This window comes from Pterocles gutturalis, unplaced genomic scaffold, assembly GCF_000699245.1.
Source record: "Pterocles gutturalis isolate BGI_N339 unplaced genomic scaffold, ASM69924v1 scaffold2175, whole genome shotgun sequence".
Taxonomy (NCBI): domain Eukaryota; kingdom Metazoa; phylum Chordata; class Aves; order Pterocliformes; family Pteroclidae; genus Pterocles; species Pterocles gutturalis.
In genome coordinates this window covers 1,467-14,692 of record NW_010143047.1, presented here as the reverse complement: position 1 = coordinate 14,692, position 13,226 = coordinate 1,467, and the positions used below count along the sequence as shown (strand labels likewise).

The window sequence follows — 13,226 nt, the reverse complement described above, 5'->3', positions numbered from 1 at the left end:
TTAGCTACTGCTATATTCAAATTAAATACACTGTGTCTCTCCATACAGGCAACTATAGACATAAGGCATTGAGCTGGACAAGCAATAAAGCAGAATTATCACGGACCCTCCGATGCCAGTTTTGCCTGAACAAGGACTGAAGTTGAGTCCCACTTGGGTTTAGATACCAGTCCTCTCTGTGGTGTTTTGCTCTACATTTCCACACCTTGCACTCAAAATTTTACTCCTTCCCTAATGAATGCAACAGTAAAGGCCATATTCCTACTGCAACTGTTCATAGGCATATGAACACTACAGGAGAATCCCGAAAACTCAATTTATACAAAATATTTTGACGATACACCCATGTACAAGTATATGCATGCACGCACAAGTACAGACACATAGGAAGGGACATACACAAACAGATTTTAATTAGCTGTACCTATTAAGATTCACCAAAGACCAAATGAGTCCCTGTCTCCCTCCCCCCAACCAAATAACAAGTTCTGGAGTTACAGATAATAGGTGGCAGGCAGGCAGGTGGCAGATAAGTATGTTCATCCTGAAAAACTACTTAAAGGTTAAAAAAAATGAAGTTGTGCTAGGCCTGCAGAAAAGAAATGCGTCATATCCTGAATTGGCACAGCTATCGCAACCAAATTTAAACTTTAATTATAAGTATTGTTCATTTCTAAAATGTATCCATATGCAATGTATCTTCAATAATTACCGACCAGCTGAAAGGTTTTGTAAAAATTAAGAAGAGGCATTTAAAAACTATAATAAATATTACCATTTGAGGAAAAATTTAAATCTTGGAAGTAGTTTGGAAAGAGTTGGCAACTTTTCCTCCCAGAGTAAATCTGAAGGCTCAAAAATAAATATTCAAGAGCATTAATTTGTTTCTGGATTTGTGCGTGCAAGTAAAACAGCAGCCATAATGTGGAAATTTGAGTCACATTTTGCAACTAATTGGAAGCAGATTAGAATTCTGCCTCAGGGGAACATTGTCAAACTAGAAGCTGGAGCAAATGAAGAAAGAGGTGAAAGCATCGTGAAGAGCTGACAGATTTACAGTGCTCAAGGCAATAAACGGGTACTAGATGAAAATGAATGTGCTTCACTGTACTGCATGCAGTTTTCAGTCATATCTCAGCAGTAACAGCATGCAGCCATGAAACTATTATTTTCAGAGAGAAGGTGAAGGAAAGAATGAGAATGAAAAAAACACTATTCAGGCGCTGTGCAAAAAAATATACAGTGGCTCAAGTTTTTACAAGAATGATCAAATTTGTCATACTGGGCCTTGTTTTGTAACCTGTACTCATCTCAAGTAGGGCTTACACAGACACAATGCAATGAACTACTCACTTGAGCTGAGAAAGGGCTGTAAGCCCTTGCTCACTGTGAGCAAGAGTCAAAGCATTAAGCTCTTAAGAGGGGAAAAAAAAAAAAAAAAAAAAAACCACACCACCCAGGTTTTATATTTTTAAACTAAGAATAACACAGAACCCTGCAGACAGATAAATCAGAGGCAGGAGGAGAAAGTCCTTTTCAGAAGGTTACTAGGAAAGGTTGGAGGGGAATACAAAAATGAAAATAAAGTGTAGAGACTAATGTACCAATGCTGTAATGGAAACAGCTGCTAGCCTTCTCCTTCCATGTTTGTCATCCAGTGCAGCATCACAGTAAAGATTGTTAAAGGATCTGGACATTACATGTAAATATAGACTAATAGCCAAAACTTAGTTGCTGTATTTGTAAAACAGTAGCAGCCCTTTCTTCATGTGTGTTTGTGTACATACATATATACCTCCCTCACATATGAGTATATATATTGATATACATAGACACATACATGTATACAATCCTGTCCTCATACAGCTACTAGTAACAGTATTACATGACACTGCACCTTACTATTGGTTGAATTGGGTAAGAATATGAATTTACTTTTTTAGTAACACTGGGTGTGGAACAACCACCTTCATTGTTCTCAAACTACAGCAGTATTTTTCCTTCAAATTCCAGAACCACAGTACAATTCAACATACGCTACCTAATGTTAGACCCAGGGCAAAAATTAACTAGTAAAACTTTACGTCAGATTTGTTCAATATATCCATAAATAATCCTGGAATATTAGATCCATATCATCAGTGAAAGCTAACTAAACAACTCCCTGAACATTTACTAAATTTCAAACTCCTAGCAGCAAAACAAAGTTCAACTGCATAATGAGGTCCATTCCTAATTGTATTTGCTTCTAACTATTACCTTTTGTTGCAGAGATACAGATCTACTTTCATTTCCCCTCCTTCAAAAAAGGAGAACTGGCAAGAAAGTGAATGCAACTGCTGCCATTACTTCACTGCTATAAGCCTATAATAAAGCACAGATTTGATAGTACTATCCATGTAGTGTGGTGAACCACACACAAATAAACAGTTCTCCACGAAGAATAAAAACCCAAAGACCAAACCCTTCCAATTCAAACATTATTGTTGCTTTTAACATAAGCCATCCACAGAAATCAGCCAAGGAGGTGACAGGAAATCCAAAAATAATTTGGTCTGGCCCTACACACTATAAGAAAGGAGATTACAAGTTGCTTTTCACTCTTCTTACTGGTTGAGGGGAGCAGTGAAAACTATAAAATCCTACGGTACCACTCCTATGACAGAGGTATTTCTGCCATAGATCAGGACAGCATCACTGAAAATCATCAATAAAGGCAGCATTTCAGCAGTGTGAATTTATTTTTCGGGGTGGTAGGGCATGGATTTGAACAAACCCCCTGAATTAATTCAATGGCTAATGCAAATGACTGAATGTGTGCAAAATCAAACTGTCTAGTGCACACACTTACAGAGGACCGATGTGCCTCCAGATTTCCTGGGAAACTGTGCCCAAATTTGGTGCTTTCTTTTAGCAGAATGAAGAAAGTGAGCTCTAGGAGTTTATGAAAGTGGGACCAATTAGACCTTAGTCTTCCGTTGCTAATTGAAGCATTTAAAAAAAAATAAAAACTAAACAAAAAAAATCCCAAAACAGTTTCATAGGGCAAACTACAAACATATACTTTTTATATTCCACTGCCACATGATAAAAAAACAGAACCAAGCTGACTTGTAGAAACTTGACTGGCAACCAAAGACCAAGCTATTATTTCAAACTGCTATGGGAAAGCAATAAAATTGCTACCAGCTCTCCTCATGTTACTCTTCAATAAAAAGAAGCCATCAGGGAAATAAGAGGAAAAGAAAACACATCAAAACCTCTAAAGTTCCTTTAAGTAAAAATACACTTCTGTGGCATAATGCCATCTGCTTCCTGGTTAACATGACAAGACAATTCAACAACTAGAATAACAGTGTTGTGAAAACACCAAGTAACCACAATCAATATATTTTACTTTGCTCTTTTCACTGCAAAAATTTAATTCACATGCCACTACTGGCAAATGCTTCAAACGTCCCCATGAGGACGTTTTTCTTAAATAGTTATTTGGTGGAGATTCTCAGGAGACAGAAACACCTCAACCAAGATAGGTTTGTGCCCAGGAATAACATTTAGGCTAGGAAGACTCAAACACTGGGAGACAAAGATGGGAGAGGATAAGGGAACTCAATGTTTGGTATTTATTTTTTCTTATGTCAAAACGGTTGGGGAAGATTAATCATAAAGGACATACAATTCAACATAGAATGTCTTTACTTCAAAATTACTGAAACAAAGAGCTTCACATTTCATTCCCAATGGCTTTCATCTGAATAGCCTCAATGGAACTTCCAAGTAGATGCTAGAAAAGTTGATCCCTTCATTTTGAGATTTAGCAGTATTTGCCAACTCACAGGAAAAGCCAACATATTATAAACTTCTGTCACTAAATCACAACCCTTGCAGTATTGGCATAAGATTTCAGAAAATTTATTCAACACCATACCCACCCTAGAGCTGGAAAGCCTACATATACAGTCATCAATCCTATTTCATTGTACGCAACTTACCCTATGCACTCGCTCAAGTTGTTTAATCAAGTAGTCTTATATATAAGCATATATACTATGTATGTGTACATGTAAATGCAAACTGGGGCATCAGAGGAAACTCCCTATTCCCAATCCCTTGAATTTTTCTCACCTTTTGCAGAAAAAGGGAAAAAAATTACAAAGAGCTTTCTTGACAGTGAAGTCACTCTGAAAAGTTTTACAACTTTTCATTCAAATGTAAAGACTTTGTTTCAATTGCCAAGACCATTTAGCCAGAATTAAGAGAAAATGCAATAGAGAGTGCTTACTCTGATCTTCCTATTTACCCAAATGGCTACTCATAGCCTGCAGTAAATTATGGTTTTAGTTCAAGAATGTAATAATAATTTAAAAAAATTATTGTGATTTAAAATCTCATTTTTAAAAAAACCTCTCAAGTCCTGCTATGAAAACTGGTATCTTTATTCAAATTACCTCACTTCAAACATATTTTTAAGCAAATTAAAAAAATACAGCTTGTATTATTATTCATTTTGGCAAAACACTGCACCACAAAAGAGCTCCACTGGGCAGAAACACTTTGGTGCAAAAAAGGAAGAAGAAAAAACATTCACCAAATTGAAAAGAAAATAAAGAAGATATATAAATAAACTTTCATACATTTAAAAAATGTATTTGCTTTTTGTAATTATGTCATCATCAGAAGTTTTCATGGAATATCATTTTGCTGTCTTTCACCCAACAGGGAATGTTATACACAGACCATATCTTTTCTGTTATAGTATATTTTTTCTGTGATTATTATTAAGAAATAAAAATAGCTGTTTGACATGTCAACACACTAAAACAAACACTAGTTCTTGGCAAACTATGGCCAGCCCTTCAACTGAAGTCACTGTATCCACAGATCCACAGGTGTGACCCTATCTGAGGACTCATGGGCGGATGTATTTCTGTTGTAAGAAATAAAGCACAAATAAGAAGCCAGATAATCTCTCCAGCTTTTCAGGAAATGCAGAGACACATCACCATGCAGATTAAAACATATAAGTACAATACAAAGCCTGTACAGTACTAAGCATATTACATAAAGACTAACCTGGTTGTTGGATCACCTGTACAAAGAGTCTTAGCTCAGAGCAAGGCAGACTCTAAAACTTCGTTATATTCAGCAATCCCAATTGTATACCATGGAACAAATCTAGAATATGTAGCTGATATGCCATTCAAAAAATGAGTACTATATCTGAGAAATACTGAACATGTGGGAATGACACAAAGCTACCTATATAGCTGCAGAAGTAATCTAACCTTTTTTCAAGGGCGGGGGATGGAAATCCAAAATACATATGTCTTTACCCAAAACAGAAGTAAAGGTGGTGTTCCTGATAGCAGAAATGTTAGTATTTCTGAGACCATGTTCCTGATGATGCTTGTAAAATGTGCTCAAACACCACATGTACCAGTAACACTATGTAAGACATAGAAAAACGCAGGTTTTTTTTTTTACTTTTTTATTCTAAATAAGTAGAAAGAATGCTTCAAAAAGAGCATTTCAATCAAGACCATGGCCCCAGGGGTAAACAAGCATGCATAGACTGTCAACATACTGCTGACATACTGGACGTGTGAAGGAAATTTATGTCCCACAACTCCATTTCTTTATACCCTCTCTTAAGGCAAGCCCTTCTCATCTACTGCTTCACAGACTACATTTGTTGACTTTAATCCCATGTGTGGTTCCTAAGCACATGTGTAATCTTAGTGGCTTCAGAGGAGAGAAAAGGGTGCCAGGATACAATCTCATGCTCATTCTTAACCTCACACCTGACACCTTTTGGGGGTATCTCAGACGCCTGCTCTCCTACCTGTCCAGTGGATTTTAACAAGTAGATGCATGCAGTCTATCTCTCAACTGGAACAGTCTTGAGATGGCTGGGTAGTCAGCAGGACGTAGGCAAGTGTTCTGAGACCCAGTTACTGACCATGGGAACTACAGCACATTTAGAAAGTACACACAAGGTGCTGAGACCACCACTCATCAGGCCAGCAGGTACAGAACATGCTGGTGGGTTTTCTGGCATGCGCAGCCAAGGGGTACCTGGGAGATACAGCAGATGTGCATACTCCTGTACAATGACAAATTTTCAATTTATATTGGGTACCACAATGTTCCACCCTGCCACACACTCTCAACAGTCTTCAAAGGAACATTATTTTCACTGTTGTGGATTGTTGGGGCTTTTTTGAATACACCTGTTTTATAAAGCAAGAACAGGACAAGGCCAGCTCTCACAGAAGTGAGAGCACATAGCCTACTTTTACAAATGCAAATTGCATGGATAACCCAGAGCAAATAAAGGGGAACCTGCACTCAACAGGCAAAGGATGGGTCCAATTAACAGAAAGTAGGCCACAGAAATCTCCCACAAACTCAGTTCTACAGAGCCTAAGAATGATAGTTTAAAACCTACACCATTCATTTCTTAGAAAAATAAAAAAAAAAAAAAAACCCACACAAAAAACCCCAAAACACCACAAAAAAACCCCAGAAAAGCAGGAGTTTTAGCATACAGGAAAAACTGCACATTTCAGATTTAAGATTTACGTTGTTGTCAATAAAATAGCTTTCCAATTATCAAGGCCCTGGTAGGAGAAGCTGGAATGCATTATGTGTTAATGATCACAACCAGGGGTCCAAGCTTTACTCTTTTGTCAGAGCTGTAGCAGACCCTCCCCGCAGCTTCACTATTAACATGTCTGTTTCCTGTCAGACCACTCAGAGATAATGTCATTTATCTCAGGCCGGCACAAGACCAGTCATTAGCTTCAGTAAAAGACCTCAAACAAAGGCTGGATGGTGTTTTATCCAGGGCTCATAGGCTGCGGCCAAGAATCTCATCGCCTAACAGTTCAGGACTTAAGTTATCTTTAAAAGAGTAATTTTCCCCCTATCAACAATTCTAGAACCCTTGTCTGAAGAGCAGAAAAGTCTCTTCATGGAAAATTTTAGTCAATGGTTTTATCATATGCAATTAGGTGACTGATAAGAGCTTGCTAAAGTTATCCTTTGAGAGGCTTTTTTTTCCCCCCCTTCCTTTTACCTCTTAGAGAAAAATTGACTGAATAATTCACGTTCTACCTAAATAGTAAAACCTTTGAAGAACTGACCCTTATTGTGTTTGCCTGCAGGAGGTGATTCACTATTACAAATTCTTCAATGACTGAGCTTCTGGAAATATCTTTAAATGAAAGTGGAACTGGTTAACTGTATGTACGAACACGTGTTTTCACAGTCTCTCCTGTATTATTGCATTTCAGAAAGCTTCTATAAAGTGCCAGGTGAGCTTTTTAAAATAATGATTATAATAATAATAAAAAAGAAAGAGAGTCGAAAAAATATGTGCAAATCTCAGCTATTCAGTTCCTGGTTTTATGTTGATAACTAGGAACAGATGGTACTTTCCATGTTACTTGAATCTGGTTATTGAACACCTCTATGGTTACGGGAGATTTTCCTTAGCACTTTTATCATGCATTTCATTTATTGGACTATAAAATGCTACTTTGGAAAAACAAGTCTTTATATAGCTGTAATTAAAACAGTCTTGCAGCAAAGCCCTTTAACATGGAGAATATGGTTAACCTCATGACATCTGGACAATCAATCCTTTCTTTTTTACAGGGTATTTATGAAGTTATTAAAATTGTAAAATTACTAATGCCCAAAGTGAAATACTTTTCCAGTAGTTCCAATTAAGGTTATCAGCTTCCCTACTTTATTTTATAAATGTTCTAGACCAGCCTCCATTGTGCTATACTAGCTTGCTGTGCACAGGAATTCAACAGCAGATCTGGTCATACATATTGGCAGAGGTCAGCAGGTTCACACGGAAAGCTTTCCTCGGCCAAAGGCCAACACCTCTTCACCCAACTCAAAAAGCACCGCCACACTACTAGACAGCACTACAGAACTTTAAGAACCTTGAGCTGTGCTTATTGTTAGACACCCATAGTTATCAATGTTTTTAACAGCTAAATCCCTTATGTAGCTTTCAAAACAGTTTGCTGTCAAACAACAATAGACTTTGTTCTTTAATTACAGCAAGTGACCTCCCTGCCCTTTTATTTCACAGTGAATAAACTACACCCAAGGCCAGGGAGAAAAGTACATGAAAAGCATATCTCCATAACATCATTAATCAAAGCATGTACTTAAATGATTCACATCAATAGGTAAAATGCACACAGAGTTTCCTGACCAAGTGTAAAACACCCTCAATCCCTCTATTAAAAAAAAAAAAAAAAAAAAGTGAAGATAAAACAAACAATACCAGCCAACACGTTAATTTGCTGAAGAAAACTTTCAGATGTGAAATTAATGAGAAGCAATAAGCTAATACAAGAGAAAAAAATCAATCCTGGAATACCACTAGACTGATTCATTTAAAAACTGCAACTAGACACCTCTGATTATAGCTTTGTACCTTCTGTATTACTTTCACGTAAACAGACTGATTTTCACATGCCAAATACAATTTTCCCGTATCTCAGATTAGATTGTGACCAAATCCCAAAATCACCTGCAACACACACAAAGCAATTTCCTGTAGATACTCAATACTCTTCAATGTTAACAGCTGTTAAAATACAATTACTTAATTAAAAATACAAGAAATTAGCTAAAACAGGTGAAGAGTTCATGCTGACAGTCAATAACTGTGCTAAAAACGGTATGGATGAGAAATAGAAAATGGAGACAGGTTTTAACGTCAAAAATCTTAGGAGTGGTTAGCCTACCTGTCAAAGCTACTTATTCAGACATGTCACTGGAGGCTTAACCACAAAATGGGCTGCACAAATATAGCTCAAACATCTTAGAATTACAGCATACTTTGACTTTATCCACATATTAGGGGAGTGGCGACTTTTACAACATACTTGTGGTTTTTTCATAAACGAGCCAGCAGAACACAGTCATTGATTTAATTAGACTTCATAAGATCCAATTTATCATGTTTTACATGACTTTCTGCAGCAAGGAAACAGAACAAATAGACCAAAAATAGACATTGAAGCATGCTGTGAAAGCTAAACAGTGACTACAGCTCCTGGGAATCTGCTCCAAGCTTTTCACAAATAGTAAACAAATCCAATACTATATTCCACACCACATACAAAAACCTCTATATTTTGAATCAGCAGGCACGAACTCATTTGTATCTAAGAGGAAACATCCAAATACATGAGACATGTCTTTCACAACATGAAGATAACTGGAAATTGATTTTATCATGCAGGCTTGAAAATTCTATATTTATCTGCAGATACAAGGTGTTTTGTGCAAGTAGAGCGTGTATGTTCTAGTGTATGAAGAGTTAGAGCACAACCACTTAACGAACCTAAAAACCTTACAAAAAAAAAAAATCTTTCAAACGATTATTAAACACTTGGTAAAAAAGTCAGAACAACAAACATAAAACACTTAAGCTTCACTAATAGCACCACAGGCTGGGCTTAAGGTTGCAACCATTGTCAGCAACGAGCCTTATTATTATTGTATGTCTAGGAGGGAACCTTCTTTGGGAAGAGAAACACTAAGGGATGTTACTTAAGACAGCAAGCAAGCACACCATTGTGACAGACAATGGCCAACACTGCACGACTCTAATGTGCGAAGCCTATACTGAAGTCGGTTGTGTGCCAACAGCAGCGGCTGTTACTGGAAATGCAAGCTCTGAACCTCCTCCTGGACCAACAACTACAGCGCGGAGCATACCGCTGGCTCTAAACCACTCCATACGCGTTTGCTCTGAATTTGCATGCCATCCAGTTTACCTCGCACGTAAAATTACTTGCACGTATATGGATTCTTCACAGAATTTCCTGTGTGACTAGAGAGTGAAAAGAACACAAAACGGGAAAAACCACACCACCCTCTAATCTCTGTTGCCATGACAGCAGTCTTTGAGATACTGAAATGTTCAGATTGCCAGCTAAACAAAATTGTTGAATGTGAACATTTGGCTGAGAGATTAAAAGGCTAAGGGGGTTGCAAAAGGGCAGTACCTCCCACATTCCAGGCAGCCACTGAATCCAATCAAATGGCTCTGACTCTTTAACCACAGCCATTGTGAGGACCGGATTAGGGCAATTTATCTAGATAGTTAAAACAGATTAGAGAACTGCAATTTGAAGACTATTGACAACAGAAGTAAATGCCTACTGTACTAAGTTAATAAAAGAGACCATGAGATTTTAGGACACCTTTCCACCACCAACAGAGGTTTCATAAATTAAAGTGCAAAGATACACACATGAATTACAGCAATCTAGTTTTCTCATCTGCATTTAGAAAAGGTCACAAGGCTCATTCAAATTCATCTGTAGATACACTATCTTAAAAGGAATAATATGCATACAATATGAAATTTAATTTGTTCCTTGCCTTGAACAGAAGCCCTTGAAATTATCTTCCAGTTTTACCAAGCATCTGACGTCATGAACACCCAAATCTAATCTTCCAGCCGATTTAAATTTATCACCAACCTTCAACATGTCCAAAATACAAAAAAAAGGCAGTAACAGGTCACAAAAAGACATAACTTGTTCCTGAGACCTTCATCCCTCACAGACACTCGCAGACCATACAGTTAACACCGATCCAAAAGTTTTCCCATCGCTGAACATTCAGTCAGGGAAGTTGTAAAAGCAGGTAATTTAAGACCAACAGCTAACAATAAAGTCACGATCTAATACCCTGACATTGTTCATCTGGGGGGAGGGTGTTGGTTTGCTTTATTTTCCAGGCAGACCAGGTTATCTTTGTTTAACAACCTGTAGAATTCATTTGACTCGTAATCCTGGGCCAATGCTTCCCTTGCCCCCAGGTTCCCCAGAAGACGCCTTCTGGCTTACAGACAGAACAATTTCCGCCGACACCAGAACCTCCTTGAACCAGTGGTTAACAAAAGCCAAGCTCTCCTCCACCCTTCCGGAAGAATAGAGTCGTGGCCATCGATTCCTACAGAAAACGTAGGAATATATCCTTCATAACATAATAGAAAGGAAGAAAAACACACACCCCCATCTGATGTCTTTCATACATTTCAATCACTCAACAAACAAATAGTTCACATCCAAGAGCCAGCGGGGCTCAGATAGGAAAAGCTCCCCCAGACAGGAAACAAACTGCTCCCCTCTGTTCCAAAAGCTGTTTTGCACACAGGCATCTCAGCACAAGGTGCATTCCCCTCCTCCCAACCTCCTCCTTCCAGGAAGAGGAGAGGCACCGCCTGTCTGTTGCCTCCTTCCTCCCATCCTGCACACCAGCTTCTGGGGCCTGTGGGCTGCTGTACCACGGGAGACCCTAACACAATAAACATCCTGCCTCTCCACAAAGCAAAGCAGCAGAGCCCAGGTCTCTGCCGATGATGCCTCAAGTTTTCACCTCCAAAAACACAATCTCAACTCCAGACAGCAGGTCAGAGAAGGGAGAGGGGGTCCCTTTAGACTCTGTGAGAGGAATGCCTGTGAATGCCCACTGCTGTTCTGGAAAAGTGTCAGCACATACAAGACATGTTGCTCCTGGAGCCTGAGCTACATACCCCCCTGGGCAAACACACAGAACTCCAGCCTGCAAACACGTGCCATCCCACTGGTACCAATGCTGCTGCTCTCTGCAAAAACTGGGGACAGCTCAGCCAAGGCCATTTCGGGATTTCTCCTTCTGGGTGAGTGCCATCAACAGGAACAGACAAAACAGAAACATTCACCAGGACTGAGCACAAGGAGAGGAAATCATAAGGAAGAGTAGCACACTCAAAACATGGTGTCTTCTGTCTGGGTTAGAGGTCTTGGGATTTTTTGTTTGTTTGTTTTTCAGAGGAGGAAGAACAGATGCATATCACAAATATACAGCAGAGAGGACACAGGAGCCAAACACACAGTTCTGGAATGTTTATTATAGACACAGGGAGACACAGAAGAGGTGGAGAGGAGCTTTGTCCTACCTTTTCTGTTTTCAATTTCTTGATTCGCCTGTGGCTCTCCTCCTCCTCGTCTTCCTTCTTTACTAAAATAGAGTTCCCCATTAACCCTGAATCCGGGGTACTTTTGCTCACCTCCCCCACGGCAGAGGAGGTGCAGTGGAAGGGGCTGCTGCTTCCACCACTGCCTCCCTTGGCCCCAAAGCCATAGATGTGCCCAGGGAGAGCCTGGCTGCTGCCACCCCCACTGCCGTTGGGGTGGCCCTGCTGCAACTCATGTTGCTTGTCCTTCCTCGATTTTCCCGCATCCTTATCCCGCTTGGAGACTCTGCTGCCCAGGGCTTTACCTGGTTTTTCCTCTTTGTTTTTACCACAAGAGGTAATGGTGGTGTTGCTGCTGGTGTTGTTATTATTGCCGTTTGGGTTGCTGTTCACACTTTGACCCAGTGCTGAATTAATGCCAGTTGCCTCTCCAGGGCGCCCTTGGACTTCCTGCCTCTTGCCAGCACTGCTGATCTCAGGAATCCCATACAAGGCAGCAGAAGGCAGAGATTTATTAGCATCCTTAGAAGTTTTACTCCTTTTCACTTTTGATTTGCTAGTCTCTTTGTGAGAGGAATTCCCCTGGGGAGCAGAGGGTTGAACAGAAGCAAATTTTAGGCCATCAGCTAAGGCTGAGGTAGCATTAGCCCCACTGGAAGCCAGACCCCCACAATCCTTGGAGCTGGTGTTGCTGCTGCTGGTGGCATTAGTAGAATTATTCATCTCAAATTTCTGTCTGTCCTTCTCCAAATCGGCGTCCAAATCGATTATTAAATTCCCAACACCAATTTCCCAGTCATCGCCACTGTCGTAAGTGTCAACCGTGTTTGGATCCACACCTTTTCCTGCAGTGGAAGTGTTCAATGACATCCTGAAGATGAGATCTCTAGAGTAAAAAACCAATGAACTTTCCTTTGGAGATGGGGGGACATTCGTTTATCTCCGTTGGGCTCTCTTGAGTTCAACTCTTCTTGTCTTTCTCCCCCAGGTGCGTCTAGGTTCACAAGCAGCAGTCCACGTCCACCTTGTCCTGTGAGGAGGGAAAAAGTCAAACACGTCTTGTCTGGGTGTTACCAGAATATAATATGGCTAATAAAAAGGGGGCAGGGGTGGGGGGGGGAGGGGGCAAACCATATACCATTGTCACATTTTTTTCTGAACTTTGTTAAACCACAGGCAATGGCTGTGATGCTTTCATAGTTAGCATCTTTAACTTAGTTGT

The 13,226-nt window shown here is 39.6% G+C and overlaps 1 protein-coding gene across 1 annotated transcript in view; it reads right to left on the bottom strand.

The window, feature by feature from the left end:
• The window catches only part of ZNF608 (zinc finger protein 608), an 80,882-nt gene extending 68,008 nt beyond the window's left edge, over positions 1-12,874 (bottom strand). Inside the window, exon 1 of the mRNA XM_010084562.1 lies at positions 11,987-12,874. Coding sequence (XP_010082864.1) covers positions 11,987-12,874 — 888 coding nt within the window. The remainder of the gene's footprint in view (positions 1-11,986) is intronic.
• Positions 12,875-13,226: the final 352 nt, after the last annotated feature.